Source organism: Salvelinus fontinalis, unplaced genomic scaffold (genome assembly GCF_029448725.1).
Source record: "Salvelinus fontinalis isolate EN_2023a unplaced genomic scaffold, ASM2944872v1 scaffold_0242, whole genome shotgun sequence".
NCBI lineage: Eukaryota > Metazoa > Chordata > Actinopteri > Salmoniformes > Salmonidae > Salvelinus > Salvelinus fontinalis.
The window spans coordinates 76,351-91,997 of NW_026600451.1; the positions used below are offsets into that span (position 1 = coordinate 76,351).

At 47.6% G+C, this 15,647-nt stretch overlaps 1 protein-coding gene across 3 annotated transcripts in view; it reads right to left on the bottom strand.

Moving 5' to 3' along the window:
• The window catches only part of LOC129844864 (dmX-like protein 2), a 134,477-nt gene that overhangs the window by 67,564 nt on the left and 51,266 nt on the right, over positions 1–15,647 (bottom strand). The window contains exons 31-40 of one of the 3 annotated variants that reach the window (XM_055913024.1): positions 11,505–11,769; positions 10,995–11,197; positions 9,949–10,347; positions 9,103–9,285; positions 8,490–8,795; positions 7,254–7,445; positions 6,963–7,039; positions 6,700–6,830; positions 5,275–5,523; positions 3,965–4,042 (exon numbers count right to left, since the gene is read on the bottom strand). In XM_055913024.1, coding sequence (XP_055768999.1) covers positions 3,965–4,042; positions 5,275–5,523; positions 6,700–6,830; positions 6,963–7,039; positions 7,254–7,445; positions 8,490–8,795; positions 9,103–9,285; positions 9,949–10,347; positions 10,995–11,197; positions 11,505–11,769 — 2,083 coding nt within the window. Of the gene's footprint in view, positions 1–3,964; positions 4,043–5,274; positions 5,524–6,699; positions 6,831–6,962; positions 7,040–7,253; positions 7,446–8,489; positions 8,796–9,102; positions 9,304–9,948; positions 10,348–10,994; positions 11,198–11,504; positions 11,770–15,647 lie in introns of all 3 variants that reach the window. The other 2 variants (XM_055913023.1, XM_055913026.1) reach the window with 2 other exon arrangements.

Here is a 15,647-nt window from a genome sequence, read left to right on the forward strand (position 1 = left end):
GGCATCTGTGTTAGTGTTAGGGCCCAGCGTCTTCCTGGTCAGGTCACATGGTTATGGTCAACTCTGGGCTCAAGACATGGAGACACAGAAACACACACAGAGGAGGACGGACACGACAGACACAGGACAAACACGTTTTTACACAAACCTGGACCGTTATCCTGGGTGACTATCTCTGGAACCACTGAGACGAGAGACAAACGAAGACAACAGCGTAAGACGTACACAAGACACAGACACGTACCCCACACACACACACACACAACACACACACACGTACAACACACACACACGTACACACACGTCAGACTACGAGACAATACAGTCAAGGTGATCACAATAACTCATAATACTATATCATGATGAGACAAGACAAGGAGAATGGTTATGAATGGTTATGAATGGTTATATGGCCAGAGGTTTCAAATAATATTCTAATCAACGTCTGTCTGCTGGTTGAAAGGCTTCTGAGTCCTTGAGTGTAATCTGCATGGCTTGTGACCTGGTATAAAACAGAGAGAGACCAAGGACCCTTATATCTCAGCTCTCCAGAGGGTGTGTGTGTGTGTGTGGCAGACAAGGTAACAGTACTTTTTACGGAGCTGATTCTTATCGACTACTTGGCATTTTGAAATAAAGCATTCTTCTCTCAACTCTTCTCCTCCACCCTTCTCTCCCCTCCTCTCCTTTCTGCTGTTCTCTCCTCTTCACATCCTCCCCCACCAGCCTCTTTTCCTCCTCTCCTTTCCGCTGTTCTCTCCTCTCCACATCCTCCCCCACCAGCCTCTTTTCCTCCTCTCCTTTCTGCTGTTCTCTCCTCTCCACATCCTCTTCCAGCCTCTTTTCCTCTCCCCACTTCTCCCCCTTTCACCCACATCCTGAAAGAACACTTGACTTCAAAGAAAAGTTCTCAAGTCTAAATGTGAACACAAAAGCATATCGATTTATTTGACACAATCTGCTAATAATGTCTGATCACTAAAGGTCGTTTCCAAAACAGTATTCAGAAGAACTGATGTTCAGAATTAGTTTGTCTACCATCACATCTGATAAGTAATAATACATATGTTGAATTACAGTTGTGTTTCTTTCATCAATACCACAATCACATGCTAGTAACTAACATAATAATGGAGGAACAACACTGTTACTACAGTACACCATCACGGATACTATGATTCCCACTAGATCACCCAGGCAGTGGAGGCTGGTGAGGGGAGGATGGCTCATAATAATGGAGGAACAAAACGGTTACTAGAGTACACCATCACGGATACTACTGATCCCCACTAGATCACCCAGGCAGTGGAGGCTGGTGAGGGGAGGATGGCTCATAATAATGGAGGAACAACACTGTTACTACAGTACACCATCACGGATACTACTGATTCCCACTAGATCACCCAGGCAGTGGAGGCTGGTGAGGGGAGGATGGCTCATAATAATGGAGGAACAACACGGTTACTACAGTACACCATCACGGATACTACTGATCCCCACTAGATCACCCAGGCAGTGGAGGCTGGTGAGGGGAGGACGGCTCATAATAATGGCTGGAATGGAAATAATGGAATAGAATCAAACACATGGAAACCATTCATTCCGTTCCAGACATTACTATACAGCCCAGTTAGTGTTTAAAATATATATATATATATGTTTTACCTTTATTTAACTAGACAAGTCAGTTTAAGAACAAATTCTTATTTTCAATGACGGCCTAGGAACAGTGGGGTAACTGCCTGCTCATGGGAGGAACGACAAATTTGTGACTTGTCAGCTCGGGGATTTGAACTTGCAACCTTTCGGTTACTAGTCCAACGCTCTAACCACTAGGATACCCTGCCGCCCCGTGTTCCTGGTTTACCCTTAGTGAAGGCAGACCTATGGCACAGTTAGTGTACCTGGTTTACCCTTAGTGAAGGCAGACCTATAGCCCAGTTAGTGTACCTGGTTTACCCTTAGTGAAGGCAGACCTATAGCCCAGTTAGTGTACCTGGTTAACCCTTAGTGAAGGCAGACCTATAGCCCAGTTAGTGTACCTGGTTTACCCTTAGTGAAGGCAGACCTATAGCCCAGTTAGTGTACCTGGTTTACCCTTAGTGAAGGCAGACCTATAGCCCAGTGAGTGTACCTGGTTTACCCTTAGTGAAGGCAGACCTATAGCACAGTGAGTGTACATGGTTTACCCTTAGTGAAGGCAGACCTATAGCACAGTGAGTGTACCTGGTTAACCCTTAGTGAAGGCAGACCTATAGCCCAGTTAGTGTACCTGGTTAACCCTTAGTGAAAGCAGACCTATAGCACAGTGAGTGTACCTGGTTAACCCTTAGTGAAGGTAGACCTATAGCCCAGTGAGTGTACCTGGTTAACCCTTAGTGAAGGCAGACCTATAGCCCAGTTAGTGTACCTGGTTAACCCTTAGTGAAGGCAGACCTATAGCCCAGTTAGTGTACCTGGTTAAACCTTAGTGAAGGCAGACCTATAGCCCAGTGAGTGTACCTGGTTAACCCTTAGTGAAGGCAGACCTAAAGCACAGTTAGTGTACCTGGTTAACCCTTAGTGAAGGCAGACCTATAGCACAGTGAGTGTACCTGGTTAACCCTTAGTGAAGGCAGACCTATAGCCCAGTTAGTGTACCTGGTTAACCCTTAGTGAAGGCAGACCTATAGCACAGTGAGTGTACCTGGTTAACCCTTAGTGAAGGTAGACCTATAGCCCAGTGAGTGTACCTGGTTAACCCTTAGTGAAGGCAGACCTATAGCACAGTTAGTGTACCTGGTTAACCCTTAGTGAAGGCAGACCTATAGCCCAGTTAGTGTACCTGGTTAACCCTTAGTGAAGGCAGACCTATAGCCCAGTTAGTGTACCTGGTTAAACCTTAGTGAAGGCAGACCTATAGCCCAGTGAGTGTACCTGGTTAACCCTTAGTGAAGGCAGACATATAGCCCAGTGAGTGTACCTGGTTAACCCTTAGTGAAGGTAGACCTATAGCCCAGTGAGTGTACCTGGTTAACCCTTAGTGAAGGCAGACCTATAGCACAGTTAGTGTACCTGGTTAACCCTTAGTGAAGGCAGACCTATAGCCCAGTTAGTGTACCTGGTTAACCCTTAGTGAAGGCAGACCTATAGCCCAGTTAGTGTACCTGGTTAACCCTTAGTGAAGGTAGACCTATAGCCCAGTTAGTGTACCTGGTTAAACCTTAGTGAAGGCAGACCTATAGCCCAGTGAGTGTACCTGGTTAACCCTTAGTGAAGGCAGACATATAGCCCAGTTAGTGTACCTGGTTAACCCTTAGTGAAGGCAGACCTATAGCCCAGTTAGTGTACCTGGTTTACCCTTAGTGAAGGCAGACCTATAGCCCAGTTAGTGTACCTGGTTAACCCTTAGTGAAGGCAGACCTATAGCACAGTGAGTGTACCTGGTTAACCCTTAGTGAAGGCAGACCTATAGCCCAGTTAGTGTACCTGGTTAACCCTTAGTGAAGGCAGACCTATAGCCCAGTTAGTGTACCTGGTTAACCCTTAGTGAAGGTAGACCTATAGCCCAGTGAGTGTACCTGGTTAACCCTTAGTGAAGGTAGACCTATAGCCCAGTGAGTGTACCTGGTTAAACCTTACAGTGCATTTCCACATAACACGATGGGGGCGATGAAACAACGGTGCCCCATTCATTTTCAATGGAGGGAAGTGAAGTGGGAGGGGGGACGGTTTGGCGATGCGAGCATGAATACGGTGGGAACAAAGTTGAAGAAAGCTGAAATTTATGCAAATACTCCGCGATATACCAACGCTATTGCCCAATCGAAGTTCACTCAAGCTTCCACCACTACAGGATTGGCTGTTGATACCTAGCCTGCTTGCTAGCACCCACATGAGACCAAAAGGAGGAATGTATATCCGAATGATCGTGTTATGTGGAAATGCACTGTTAGTTAACCCAGACCTGAAACACAGTGAGTACCTGTTTTAGCCTTAGTCCCTGAGTCAGGTTCAGAGGTCACTGACGATGACGAGTCCGTTCTAGCTTTACCTGCTGCTGCTATGGTGACAGACAGATAGAGATGACACGATGAGATGAGATGGAAAACATGCACACACACCTTCACAAACACACACACACAGGTTCAGATGCACGATACAATGAGATGAGACCACAGCACACAATAACAGAGACAGACAGAGATCTATTTCTGTCCGTTCAGAGAACCATGAACTTCCAATGAATAGTATCCCTGCAGAAAAGACTAGCTAACTTTCTGAGGAACACACAGTGGGAAAACCACTTTAGCGGCATTTACTGAACTGCAATAGAGCAGCACAAAACCAGCACGGTAGTTTATCACTGCACCCAGCACTGCAAACCCACTGGAGCTCTGTTACTCACAGCTAGGTGCTGCTGTGTCCCCTGAATCAGTGTGCAGGGGCTGGGTGACACTGGGGCTGTGGGGAGGACCCTGCTCAGGCCTACCTGCCTCAATATCAACTGACACAGGGGAGAGGGGAGGAGTTATGTATGTCTGGCTAGTCATGGGAGGGAGGGGCTTGCGTCTGATTTCACAGGCTCAGGCATGAGTAAAAAAGGGGGGTGAAACAAGGGAGAGGGGGGGAGTAGGGAAGAGAATGAGAGAGGTAAAGGTTAAAGGTTAAATAGAATGTTACAACAGGGGACAGAGAGGAGAGATGAGGGGAGACAGAAAACACAAAGAACACAAAGGATAAACTAATGGGTAGAGAGATAGAGAGAAAGAGAGAGGTAGACAGGAGGATAGGTAGAGAGGGGTAGCGATAGAGAGAAAGAGAGAGGTAGACAGGAGGATAGGTAGAGAGGGGTAGAGATAGAGAGAAAGAGAGAGGTAGAGAAAGAGAGAGGTAGAGAAAGAGAGAGGTAGAGAGGAGGAGAGAGGTAGAGGAGGAGAGAGGTAGAGAAAGAGAGAGATAGAGAGGAGGAGAGGTAGAGAGGAGGAGAGGTAGAGAGAAAGAGAGAGGAGGAGAGAGGTAGATGAGGAGAGAGGTAGAGAGGAGGTAGGTAGAGAGGAGGTAGGTAGAGAGGAGGTAGGTAGAGAGGAGGTAGGTAGAGAGAGGTAGAGAGGAGGCAGAGAGGAGGTAGAGAGAGGTAGAGAGAAAGAGAGAGGAGGAGAGAGGTAGATGAAGAGAGAGGTAGAGAGAGGTAGAGAGGAGGCAGAGAGGAGGTAGAGAGAGGAGGTGGAGATGAGGTAGAGAGGAGGTAGAGAGGAGGTCAGGGGTTACAAGCCGAGGGGTCTACTAAGTTACCTGGAGTGATCTCGGCGTTCCGTTTGGGTTTGATGATGATTTTAGCCCCACCCCCAAACACGGCCGCCCACATCTTGTTGCTGAGGGGGTGAGCAGCGAGGCGGAACAGCTCGTTGCCAGCGTGCATGCCCAGCCCATGGATGAGCAGGGACAGGTAAACTGCCACCACAGCCTCACACAGCAACACATTGAGCTTGGGCTGATCCTCGCCCTGAGCTGACTGGAGCAGAGCAATCAGAGAGGACACACCTAGAGGGGGGGGGGGGGGGGGAGACAGACAGATTCATATAATTCATTTAATGTAATTACATTTATACAGAACACACTACTGATTAGTAAAATGAAGGTTTGAATGATAATAATAATGATATTATTAGATAGTTATGTATCACAGAACTACATTAGACTGATCTAATGATATTATTAGATAGTTATGTATCACAGAACAGCATTAGACTGATCTAATTATATTATTAGATCGTTATGTATCACAGAACCACAGACTTGTGCTGTAATAAGATTCCCGCTACATATTAACAGTGGAGAGATGGCGTGACACATCCATCCATCCCCGCGTCTCCTTCTGTTATATTCCCCACAGGCTACAGAGCTGCTATTACTGAGTACCATCTGTTTCTCTCTCGCTGTTAGTCATCTCTCTCTCTCTCTGCTTCTGTCAGTCTTCTCTGTATCTCTCTCTCTCTCTCTATCAGTCCTCTCTGTCTGTTCTCTCAATTAAATTATTTTTGTCCTCTCTCTCTGTCCTCCTTCCCCTTCCCTCTTTCCCTCCCTATTGACAGATAAGGCAAACATAGCAGTCATGTTGTCCATTCAGCTGTCTGCTCAGACGATGTTTAGATTGACATTCATTTACTGTGACTGGCAGAGCTGTGTGTGTACCTGGCCACTGCGTGGGGGCAGAGGTGTGTGTGTACCTGGCCACTGCGCGGGTGCAGAGCTGTGTGTGTACCTGGCCACTGCGCGGGGGCAGAGGTGTGTGTGTACCTGGCCACTGCGTGGGGGCAGAGGTGTGTGTGTACCTGGCCACTGCGCGGGTGCAGAGCTGTGTGTGTACCTGGCCACTGCGCGGGGGCAGAGGTGTGTGTGTACCTGGCCACTGCGTGGGTGCAGAGCTGTGTGTGTACCTGGCCACTGCGCGGGGGCAGAGGTGTGTGTGTACCTGGCCACTGCGCGGGGGCAGAGGTGTGTGTGTACCTGGCCACTGCGCGGGGGCAGAGGTGTGTGTGTACCTGGCCACTGCACCGGGGCAGAGGTGTGTGTGTACCTGGCCACTGCGCGGGGGCAGAGGTGTGTGTGTACCTGGCCACTGCGCGGGTGCAGAGCTGTGTGTGTACCTGGCCACTGCGTGGGTGCAGAGCTGTGTGTGTACCTGGCCACTGCGCGGGGGCAGAGGTGTGTGTGTACCTGGCCACTGCGCGGGGGCAGAGGTGGGTGTAGTGTGCTCCTCGATGCTCTCGGTGCGTAGCCGTCTCCTCTCACTCAGCAGCAGACCCTGGTACACCATCCCTGTAAACTGATTGGCCTCTGCCTGGCTGCTGCAAGGTACCATGGGAACGAGCCAAGGTCAGGATCAGACAGTCATGACAATTCATCTCAACAGGAAATGACAGTAGGAACTCAAACTATAGGTCATCAAAACGTGTGTGTGTACGTGTGTGTGTGTGTACCTGTAGCTATGGCTGTCACACAGGGCTTGATAGATGCAGGCAGACAGAGAGGCAGCCAGGGTGTGCAGGAGATTCACCTGGAGAGGTGAGAGACAAACTACACTCATCTCACTCATGGAGGAACAAACCATTTCAAGATGAAAAGCAAACATGAGACTATGAAAGAAAGTCTGCTGTGTGGGGATTTATCTTTGAATGAAGACTCCTTGTGACAATCATTTCTGTTGGCAGTTAAGTAGTGTATGTTTTAAATGTGTGTTTAGTTTGTCATACTAACAGACCCATACATACCCTGTCGTCCATGAGTTCAGGGTGTGGAGGCAGCTCCATCTGTGTGATGGTGTGAAGGATGTCATGGATGTGGTTGCTGAGGTGGAGCACAGGGTTGGAGATCACCGTCTTGGTGGTGGCGATACTGGCTGAGAGGAGGGGGAGGGTAGTGGGGAGGGGCAGGGGGGACTGGAGCTGTTTCACTGTAGTCTCCTGGAGGAGGGGAGGAGAGGGGAGAATAAGAGAAAGGAGAGACAAGAGGAAGAATAGAGCAAGAATATATCAGAGGTGATACGGAGAGAGAGAGAGCGAGAGAGACAAAGAGAGAGAGAGAGAGAGAGAGAGAGAGAGAGAGAGAGAGCGAGAGAGGGCGAGCGAGAGAGGGCGAGCGAGAGACAGAGTGAGAGACAGAGTGAGAGACAGAGTGAGAGACAGAGTGAGAGACAGAGTGAGAGACAGAGACAGAGTGAGAGAGAGACAGAGACAGAGAGACAGAGACAGAGTGAGAGAGAGACAGAGACAGAGTGAGAGAGAGACAGAGACAGAGAGAGACAGAGACAGAGAGAGTGAGAGAGAGACAGAGACAGAGAGAGACAGAGACAGAGAGAGAGTGAGAGAGACAGAGAGCGAGCGAGAGACAGAGTGAGAGACAGAGACAGAGAGAGACAGAGAGCGAGCGAGAGACAGAGGCAGAGTGAGAGACAGAGACAAGAGTGAGAGAGAGACAGAGAGAGAGAGAGAGAGAGACAGAGAGAGAGAGACAGAGTGAGAGAGAGAGACAGAGAGACAGAGAGAGAGAGAGAGAGAGACAGAGAGAGAGAGACAGAGTGAGAGAGAGAGACAGAGAGACAGAGAGAGAGAGAGAGACAGAGAGAGAGACAGAGAGACAGAGAGACAGAGAGAGAGAGAGAGAGAGAGAGAGAGAGAGACAGAGAGAGAGAGAGAGACAGAGAGACAGAGAGAGAGAGAGACAGAGTGAGAGAGAGAGACAGAGTGAGAGAGAGAGACAGAGAGAGAGAGAGAGACAGAGAGAGAGAGAGAGAGAGAGAGAGAGAGAGAGACAGAGAGACAGAGAGAGAGAGAGAGAGAGACAGAGAGACAGAGAGAGAGAGAGAGAGAGACAGAGAGAGAGAGACAGAGTGAGAGAGAGAGACAGAGAGACAGAGACAGAGAGAGACAGAGAGAGACAGAGACAGAGTGAGAGAAAGAGACAGAAAGTGTGTGTCTGACCTGTGTGTGTGTTTCTTCAGCACCTACCTGTTGGCTCTCTTGCAGCAGGAAGATGAGCTCCATGCGTACCGAGGTGACCCCCCCTCCCTTGGCGCCGTGCAGGCTGCAGTAGGACAGGAAGACCCGGAGCAGAGCCTGGTTCTTCCTTAGCCACGCCTTCCTCCTCTCAGCATGAAGCTGCTTGGCTGCGAGACGCCTACGCCCCAGCTGGTGGCGCTCATACGCCCCCGCCTCCGTACCCCCGCCACCCCCCAGGGACTCCTCAAACACGTCCTCTACTCCTCCTCCATCCTCCCATCTCTCCAGCTCCTGGCTCTCCTCCTTCCCCGCCACCTGAAGAAGAGAAGAGGACAGAGGGTTTGATCTTGAAGCTGTTATGGTACTGTAGCAGTAACAGTTACAGGAAATACTGCAGATTCAGTGTGTGTGTGTGTGTGTGTGTGTGTACCTTGTAGTGGCAGATGAAGTGTGTGTGTGTGTGTGTGTGTGTGTGTGTGTGTGTGTGTGTGTGTGTGTGTACCTTGTAGTTGCAGATGAAGTGTGTGTGTGTGTGTGTGTGTGTGTGTGTGTGTGTGTGTGTGTGTGTGTGTGTGTGTGTGTGTGTGTGTGTGTGTGTGTGTGTGTGTGTGTGTGTGTGTACCTTGTAGTTGCAGATACGGTGCATGGCTCCTATCTCCTTCTCTAACCAGCTGTAGAGCTGAAAGCGCAGCTTCCCCCCGTCCACCTCATAGCCCGTAGCTAGCGTCCTGAGCTCTGTCATCAGAATCTTCAGACACGCTCGGAACTTCAGCTGCTCTGCGATCACGTCCACCTCAGACTCACCCTGAGAGCAGAGATGGTTCTGGAAATATCTAGCACTTAAATACTGGCATAACCACTCTATATTAATAGTATCAAACCTATATAATACTCTTACAGAAAAATCACATTTTTAACTAGACTGATACATTAGATATTTTCAATAAACAAGAAAGTTCTTTATCGTGTTAAAAAAATGAAATGATCTTTTTGGATGATACGTTAACAGACAAGGAAAACACAACACTACTTTTTCCACTATCACAAAGCTTATGTATCAACTTGGTTTTCTCTTAAAGTAATCTCAACAGTCAAGTATACTGACTAGTGGTTATACTGACTAGTGGTTATACTGACGAGTGGTTATGCTGACGGGTGGTTATGCTGACGGGTGGTTATGCTGACGGGTGGTTATGCTGACGGGTGGTTATACTGACTAGTGGTTATACTGACTAGTGGTTATACTGACCAGTGGTTATACTGACCAGTGGTTATACTGACCAGTGGTTATACTGACTAGTGGTTATATTGACTAGTGGTTATATTATACTGACTAGTGGTTATACTGACTAGTGGTTATATTGACTAGTGGTTATATTATACTGACTAGTGGTTATACTGACCAGTGGTTATATTGACTAGTGGTTATATTGACTAGTGGTTATATTGATGATGTCGCCAGGCCTACCTGAGAGTCCTCTCTCTGCAGCCCAGGTGGTCTCACCCCCCCAGACCCCTCATCAGCTTCGGTCTCCACATCAGTCTTCTTCATTGTCAGACCACCATCAGCTTCATCATCGTTCTTATCATCTCCCCAGTCCAGCTGCAGTCCATCGTCCTCCACTTTGACCAGAGGCTGGCTCCAGTCCAGTGTGGCTGAGCTCTCCTCTGTACCCCAGGCAGGATTGGCCTTAACTGGGGCAGGAGAGGCCCAGTCCAGGGCCCCCTGGTTCCCATTCTCCAGAGGCAGGCTAGAGCTGACGTTGGCCATGGAAGAGCCTTTACTTAGGGGGGACGAGGAGACTGACTTCTTGGTCACCTTGGGGATCTTAGAGAGCACCTCCAGGGCAAGCACTGGACAGCCCACCTTTATTAGAAAACAGAATAACACTAATTAGTAACATTAGTAAGTAGCCTTCCACGAGCCGAAACGGCTCACTTGGCAGGAGCCTCCTGTTTCTGTATGGTGAGGCAGCTTGATGTACAGTACACTCCCTGGACAGGACACTAGTCTATCTCCTGTTTCTGTATGGTGAGGCAGCTTGATGTACAGTACACTCCCTGGACAGGACACTAGTCTATAGCAGGGCCTTACCCCCAATATATCTCCTTATTAGTAGCATTACTTTTAGATTAATTAACTTATCCTTTATTTATTAAAGGTGAGATAAAAATTATACTAATCTTAAAAATACTGTTAGTATACAATGACTACTGTTTTTAATGCCGTGCCACATTACACTTTATAATAAGTACTATACTACAGTCGTGCCAGGGACTTTGCAATTAATTACAATTCATCTGATCACTCTTCATAACATTCTGGAGTATATGCAAATTGCCATCATACAAACAGAGGTGTCATTCTCAAAACTTTTGGCCACGACTGTACAGGTATAATACAATGAACCTTTAAGTTGTCAACTTTGTGTTATCTCCGATGCTTCTAAATGCATTGTATCCACGTGTGGTTGAATTGTGTTATTAAATGATTGATTAAAACAAATCAAAGACCTTGAAGTGTGCGTTGGCGGTGGTGAAGAAGAGTTTGCGTTCGATGAGGTTGATCTCGTCGACGCTGCTCTTCTCCGAGGTGAGGCCTAGTGATGTCACAGCCCCCTCAGGGGACGCGTAGTGGCGGCGGATGATCAGGGGGTGTGTCCTCAGGTAGTTATAGAAACTAAATACCACCGGGTTACACGACTTCACCATCACATCTGGGGGGGGGTTAGAGAGGGAAAAAAGGAGGGAGAGAGGGGAGGGGAGGGAGAGAGGAGGGGAGGGAGAGAGGGGAGGGAGAGAGAGAGGAGGGGGAGGGAGAGAGAGAGGAGGGGGAGGGAGGGAGGGAGGGAGGGAGGGAGGGAGGAGGGGTGGGAGGGGGAGAGAAGGGGGAGGGAGGGGGAGGGAGAAAGTAAGAGGTAGATAGAGGTCAATGCAAATCAATCCAGTTAGAATATAGCATCAGCTCTCAGCTGAAACATCCCTGTCCTCTCTGAGGGTGTGATCTACCACCATGCTGATCACCTGGGTTCTCATCATCCTCTTTGGGGATGCACTCTAGCAGCGTGCCCAGGGCCTTGGTGTAGTCCTTCATGATCCAGAAGGCTATGCTGCGTAGGAACGGGTCAGGGTGTAGTTTGGTGCAGTGGTACCCCGACCCATCCCTCTGGCAGCCCAAAACCTTCTCATACAGGATGGCTTGGCAGGTGGAACTGCTCTCATAGTCGGCCTCGTACAGCCTGGCTACTACCATGGCCAACTGGATATCTTCCATCTTCTCCAAGCACACCTAAAGGAGAGGACAGTTAGAGGAGAGGAGAAAGAGGAGAGCACAGTTAGAGGAGAGGACAGTTACAGGAGAGGAGAAAGAGGACAGTTACAGGAGAGGAGAAAAAGGACAGTACAGTTAGAGTAGAGGAGAAAGAGGAGAGCACAGTTACAGGAGAGGAGAAAGAGGAGAGCACAGATAGAGGAGAGGACAGTTACAGGAGAGGAGAAAGAGGAGAGCACAGTTAGAGTAGAGGACAGTTACAGGAGAGGAGAAAGAGGAGAGCACAGTTAGAGGAGAGGACAGTTACAGGAGAGGAGAAAGAGGACAGTAGAGGAAAGTTAAAGTTGGCCTGTGTTCCATAAGGAATATACAGTGCCTTGCAAAAGTATTCAACCCCTTGGCATTATTCCTATTTTGTTGCATTACAAAATGGATTTAAATTGATTTTTATTTGGATTTCATGTAATGGACATACACAAAATAGTCTAAATTGGTCAAGTCAAATGAAAAAAAGTACTTAAATTAAAACTGAAAAGTGGTGCGTGCATATGTTTTCACCCTCTTTGCGATGAAGCTCCTAAATAAGATCTAGTGCAACCAATTACCTTCAGAAGTCACATAATTAGTTAAATAAAGTCCACCTGTGTGCAATCTAAGTGTCACACGATCTGTCACATGATCACAGTGTATATATATATATATACACTGCTCAAAAAAATAAAGGGAACACTTAAAAAACACAATGTAACTCCAAGTCAATCACACTTCTGTGAAATATAACTGTCCACTTAGGAAGCAACACTGATTGACAATAAATTTCACATGCTGTTGTGCAAATGGACTAGACAAAAGGGGGAAATTTTAGGCAATTAGCAAGACACCCCCAATAAAGGAGTGGTTCTGCAGGTGGTGACCACAGACCACTTTTGAATGCTGGCGGTGCTTTCACTCTACTGGCAAATGCCAAACGTCCTGCTCGGTGCTGGGCTGAAAGCACAACCCCCACCTGTGGACGTCGGGCCTTCATACCACCCTCATGGAGTCTGTGTCTGACCGTTTGAGCAGACACATGCACATTTGTGGCCTGCTGGAGGTCATTTTGCAGTGCTCTGGCAGTGCTCCTCCTTGCACAAAGGTGGAGGTAGCGGTCCTGCTGCTGGGTTGTTGCCCTCCTACGGCCTCCTCCACGTCTCCTGATGTACTGGCCTGTCTCCTGGTAGCGCCTCCATGCTCTGGACACTACGCTGACAGACACAGCAAACCTTCTTGCCACAGCTCGCATTGATGTGCCATCCTGGATGAGCTGCACTACCTGAGCCACTTGTGTGGGTTGTAGACTCCGTCTCATGCTACCACTAGAGTGAAATCACCGCCAGCATTCAAAAGTGACCAAAACATCAGCCAGGAAGCATAGGAACTGAGAAGTGGTCTGTGGTCACCACCTGCAGAACCACTCCTTTATTGGGGGTGTCTTGCTAATTGCCTATAATTTCCACCTTTTGTCTATTCCATTTGCACAACAGCATGTGAAATTTATTGTCAATCAATGTTGCTTCCTAAGTGGACAGTTTTATTTCACAGAAGTGTGATTGACTTGGAGTTACATTGTGTTGTTTAAGTGTTCCCTTTATTTTTTTGAGCAGTGTATATATATATATATATATATATATATATATATATATATATATATATATATATATATATATATATATATATATATATATACACATATACACACACACACACCTGTTCAGAAAGGCCCCAGAGTCTGCAACACAACTAAGCAAGCAGCACCATGAAGACCAAGGAGCTCTCCAAACAGGTCAGAGACAAAGTTGTGGAGAAGCACAGATCAGGGTTGGGTTATAAAAAAATATCAGAAACTTTGAGCATCCCACGGAGCACCATTAAATACATTATTAAAAAATTGAAAGAATATGGCACCACCTGCCAAGAGAGGGCCGCCCACCAAAACAGACCAGGCAAGGAGGGCATTAATCAGAGAGGCAACAAAGAGACAAAAGATAACCCTGAAGGAGCTGCAAAGCTCCACAGCAGAGATTGGAGTATCTGTCCATAGGACCCCTAAGCTGTACACGCCACAGAGCTGGGCTTAACGGAAGAGTGGCCAGGCCAGAAAAAAGCCAATGCTTAAAGAAAAAAATAAGCAAACATGTTTAATGTTCGCCAAAAGGAATGTGGGAGACTCCCCAAACATATGGAAGAAGGTGCTCTGGTCAGATGAGACTAAAATTGAGCTTTTTGGCTATCAAGGAAAATGCTATGTCAGCACAAACCCAACACCTCTCATCACCCCGAGAATACCATCCCCACAGTGAAGCATGGTGGTGGCAGCATCATGCTTTGGGGATGTTCTTCATCGGCAGGGAATGGGCAACTGGTCAGAACTGAAGGAATGCTGGATGGCGCTAAATACATAGAAATTATTGAGGGAAACCTGTTTCAATATTCCAGAGATTAGGGACTGGGACGGAGGTTCACCTTCCAGCAGGACATTGGCCCTAAGCATACTGCTAAAGCAACACTCGAGTGGTTTAAGGGAAACATTTAAATGTCTTGGAATGGCCTAGTCAAAGACATATCCCAAGAGACTTGCAGCTGTAATTGCTGCAAAAGGTGGCTTTACAAAGTATCGACTTTGGAGGGGGTGAATAGTTATGCAAGCTCAAGTTCTCAGTTTTTTGGTCTTATTTCTTGTTTGTTTCACAATAAATAAAAAAATGTCATCTTCAAAGTGGTTGGCACATTGTGTAAATCAAATGATACAACCCCCCCAAAATCTATTTTAATTCCAGGTTGTAAGACAACAAAATAGGAAAAATGCCAAGGGGGGTGAATACTTTCACAAGCTACTGTAAAGGCCTAGTAAGTAAGTGACAGTTAGAAGAGGAGACAGTTAGAGGAGGGGACAGTTAGAGGAGGGGACAGTTAGAGGAGGGAACAGTTAGAGGAGGGAACAGTTAGAGGAGGGGACAGTCAGAGGAGGGGACAGTTAGAGTAGAGGCCAGTTAGAGTAGAGGCCAGTTAGAGTAGAGGCCAGTTAGAGTAGAGGCCAGTTAGAGTAGAGGCCAGTTAGAGTAGAGGCCAGTTAGAGTAGAGGCCAGTTAGAGTAGAGGCCAGTTAGAGTAGAGGCCAGTTAGAGTAGAGGCCAGTTAGAGTAGAGGCCAGTTAGAGTAGAGGCCAGTTAGAGTAGAGGCCAGTTAGAGTAGAGGCCAGTTAGAGTAGAGGCCAGTTAGAGTAGAGGCCAGTTAGAGTAGAGGCCAGTTAGAGTAGAGGCCAGTTAGAGTAGAGGCCAGTTAGAGTAGAGGCCAGTTAGAGTAGAGGCCAGTTAGAGTAGAGGCCAGTTAGAGTAGAGGACAGTTAGAGTAGAGGACAGTTAGAGTAGAGGCCAGTTAGAGTAGAGGACAGTTAGAGTAGAGGACAGTTAGAGTAGAGGACAGTTAGAGTAGAGGACAGTTAGAGTAGAGGAGATGAGATGAGAAGCCACACCAGGCACTGTCCACACATCAAGCAGGTTCTGCATGTGCAGGGTTTATAACATAGACTTACTAAGAAACCTGACAACCATAGATGTATTCAGGGCCTGTCTCCTGCTGGACTAAAAACGCTGTTCAACGGCAAATCAAGGTTCAAGGTTTAGACTGTTTGCTAAAACTGACATAACAGTAAGACTCATGGCTAAGACAGACAAATGATGAACGTGTGATCTAGTGTTCTCTCAATGATGCCCTTCTGAACCAACTGTCTGGTAAACTATCCCCAAACACTTATAGCAGGAACCCATTCCCCCTCTAGGCAGTGTCCTGCTATCAGCATGTTGAGAGTGAGACTGTTCTGTTGCACCCTCAGCCCAAGGTAAAGTAACCCCAACATTT